This window comes from Glycine soja, chromosome 5, assembly GCF_004193775.1.
Source record: "Glycine soja cultivar W05 chromosome 5, ASM419377v2, whole genome shotgun sequence".
NCBI classification, from domain to species: Eukaryota; Viridiplantae; Streptophyta; class Magnoliopsida; order Fabales; family Fabaceae; genus Glycine; species Glycine soja.
The window spans coordinates 1,710,776-1,713,034 of NC_041006.1; the positions used below are offsets into that span (position 1 = coordinate 1,710,776).

At 43.0% G+C, this 2,259-nt stretch overlaps 1 protein-coding gene across 1 annotated transcript; it reads right to left on the bottom strand.

Moving 5' to 3' along the window:
* Nucleotides 1–254: 254 nt before the first annotated feature.
* LOC114411786 (cytochrome P450 78A5-like) lies at nucleotides 255–2,259 on the bottom strand. Its single transcript, XM_028375481.1, has 2 exons — nucleotides 1,139–2,259; nucleotides 255–939 (listed from the first exon to the last, which is right to left on the bottom strand). The coding sequence occupies exons 1-2, from the start codon at nucleotides 2,102–2,104 to the stop codon at nucleotides 316–318; spliced, it is 1,590 nt and encodes a 529-aa protein (XP_028231282.1). The 5' UTR covers nucleotides 2,105–2,259; the 3' UTR covers nucleotides 255–315.

The window sequence follows — 2,259 nt, forward strand, 5'->3', positions numbered from 1 at the left end:
TGTAAATAATTAATTGTTTTTATTAATCTCAATAATATTTTCATTTATATCATACTGATTATCATTATATCTCTCAAATATTTTTCATTTTACATGTCATTTAATAAAATTTGGATATCTACTTTAAGTAAATCACTCATACTGTTTTAAATAAATATTAGTTTAAAAAGAGGTATAAATTTTGCAAAATTGCAAAAACTTAAAGTTGCCATAGGATGGTTCCCTTATTGTTTTGATGGATAAGTGACAATTTCTTTTTAAAAGGAAAGAAATATTATTATTAAGGGGAGTAAAATGATGGGATACTCCAACCCATTACATTGCAAGAGAAGATGTAGGCCTTGCAACAGCTTTGGTGATGAGGGAGTGTTTCATCTCCATGGAGAGCTTCAAGCACTCAGACAAGTCCACACCAGAATCATCACAAGGCATCCATTTGAACTTTTGAAGGAACACAGCAAGCCAAAGCTCAACAGTGGCCAAGCCCATGGCTTTTCCAGGGCACACTCTCCTACCAGCGCCAAAAGGTGCCAACCTAAGATCAGACCCCATGATTGGCACGTCCTCGTCCTTCAGAAACCGCTCGGGCTTGAATTGTTCTGGCTCGGACCACACTTGTTGGTCATGAGTGATGGCCCACAAGTTGACCATAGCAGTTGTGCCAGCTGGAACAAAGTGGTTGCCAATTTGTGTCTCGTGAATGGAAAGCCTGGCCCATGAAAGAAGAGGGCCCGGTGGGTGCATCCTAAGGGTTTCCTTCACTATAGCTCGCACGTAAGGGAGGTTAGGAAGGTCATCATCAGTCACACTGCACCCAGACCCAACCACAGAGTCTATTTCACACTGAGCCTTTGCTTGTATTTCTGGATGCAGTACCATCCTTGCTAGAATCCACTCTAGAAGAATTGCCACTGTATCAGTCCCCCTAAATATCATTTCCTGAAAAGTAAAATCTCATTAAACGTCGTTACTTTGTCATTGGCACATTTGAAATTAAACCATATTAATATAGTAATTCATAAATAAAGTGGATTCAAATTAGCAAGTAGTACTATAAATGATATAAAAATAAACCAAGTAATTATCTGAAATGGAAAGCAGGAAAGAACATGAGATTAAATATTAAGAAAAAACTTACCCACAAAACAGCAACCATATCAGAGTGGTTTAGCCTATCCTCTTTCTCCAAATCCAACAGCACATCAACAAAGTCACCACCTGAGTTATCAATATCTCTGGCCTTATTATCCTCACTTTCAGCATCCCTCTTCACTCTATGCTCCATAATGATTTTCCCAACAAAAACATTCACTCTATCCACCAGACTCCTGCACCTCTTCCTCACTCCTTGAAAATCCAACCAACCCAAGAGAGGAAAGTGGTCACTCCAGTTAAACAGCCCAAGCAAATCATACCCCTCACTCACCAACTCCTCAAGCTCACACCCATCACCCCCCTCACCAAACACATAGCTCCTCCCAAACACACTCTTCATCACGTTATTCAACGATCCAAAATGCAACACCTTTCTCACCTCCACGACATCATTCTTCCCCATCAGGCCCACGATTTCTCTCACCATTTGGGCCCCAACCCGGGCCCGGAACACTCCTTGGGCCGCAATTCTCTTCGGAGAGAACATGTGAGTCGCTGAAATCCTCCTCAGATTCCTCCAGTACTCACCGTAGGGTGCGAACCCCATTGCGCGGTGAAAGAGAAGCTCATAAGCGGATTCCTTAACAGGACGATCCGCAAAAGCAGAACTGTTCAAGATCTCTTTGGCAGTGTCGGGGTGAGAAGAGATGATAAAGCGAGTAAACCCTACCGAGAATGCCATCAGGGGCTTTGCATCGAAGGTTTCAGCCAACTTTGCAAGGACCCTGTGAGTAAGAGGCCCTATGAAAGCCCAAACCAGGCCCACCACCGGGTAACCGCAAGGCCCGGGAATCGCAGGCTTGAATTTGGACAAAGCCCAAGCAAGACCACCGGGAACCAGCCAGTAGCCGAACACGGCCACTAGAAACATAACTCCGAGCAAAGCATCGAAACTGAGTATGGCTGATAGGGGCAGGAGAAAGAAAGAAGAGAGTTCCGATGATGACATCTTGGGAAACCCAAAGGTTTTCTTTGTGTGAATGGTTTTTTTTGGATGATGAAAGAAGATACAGAGTAAGGCGTTTTAGAAGGGCTTTGAAACTGTGGTGTGAAGGACCAAGAGTGTGAGCAAAGCTTATATAGACATGGAAACACTATTTTCAA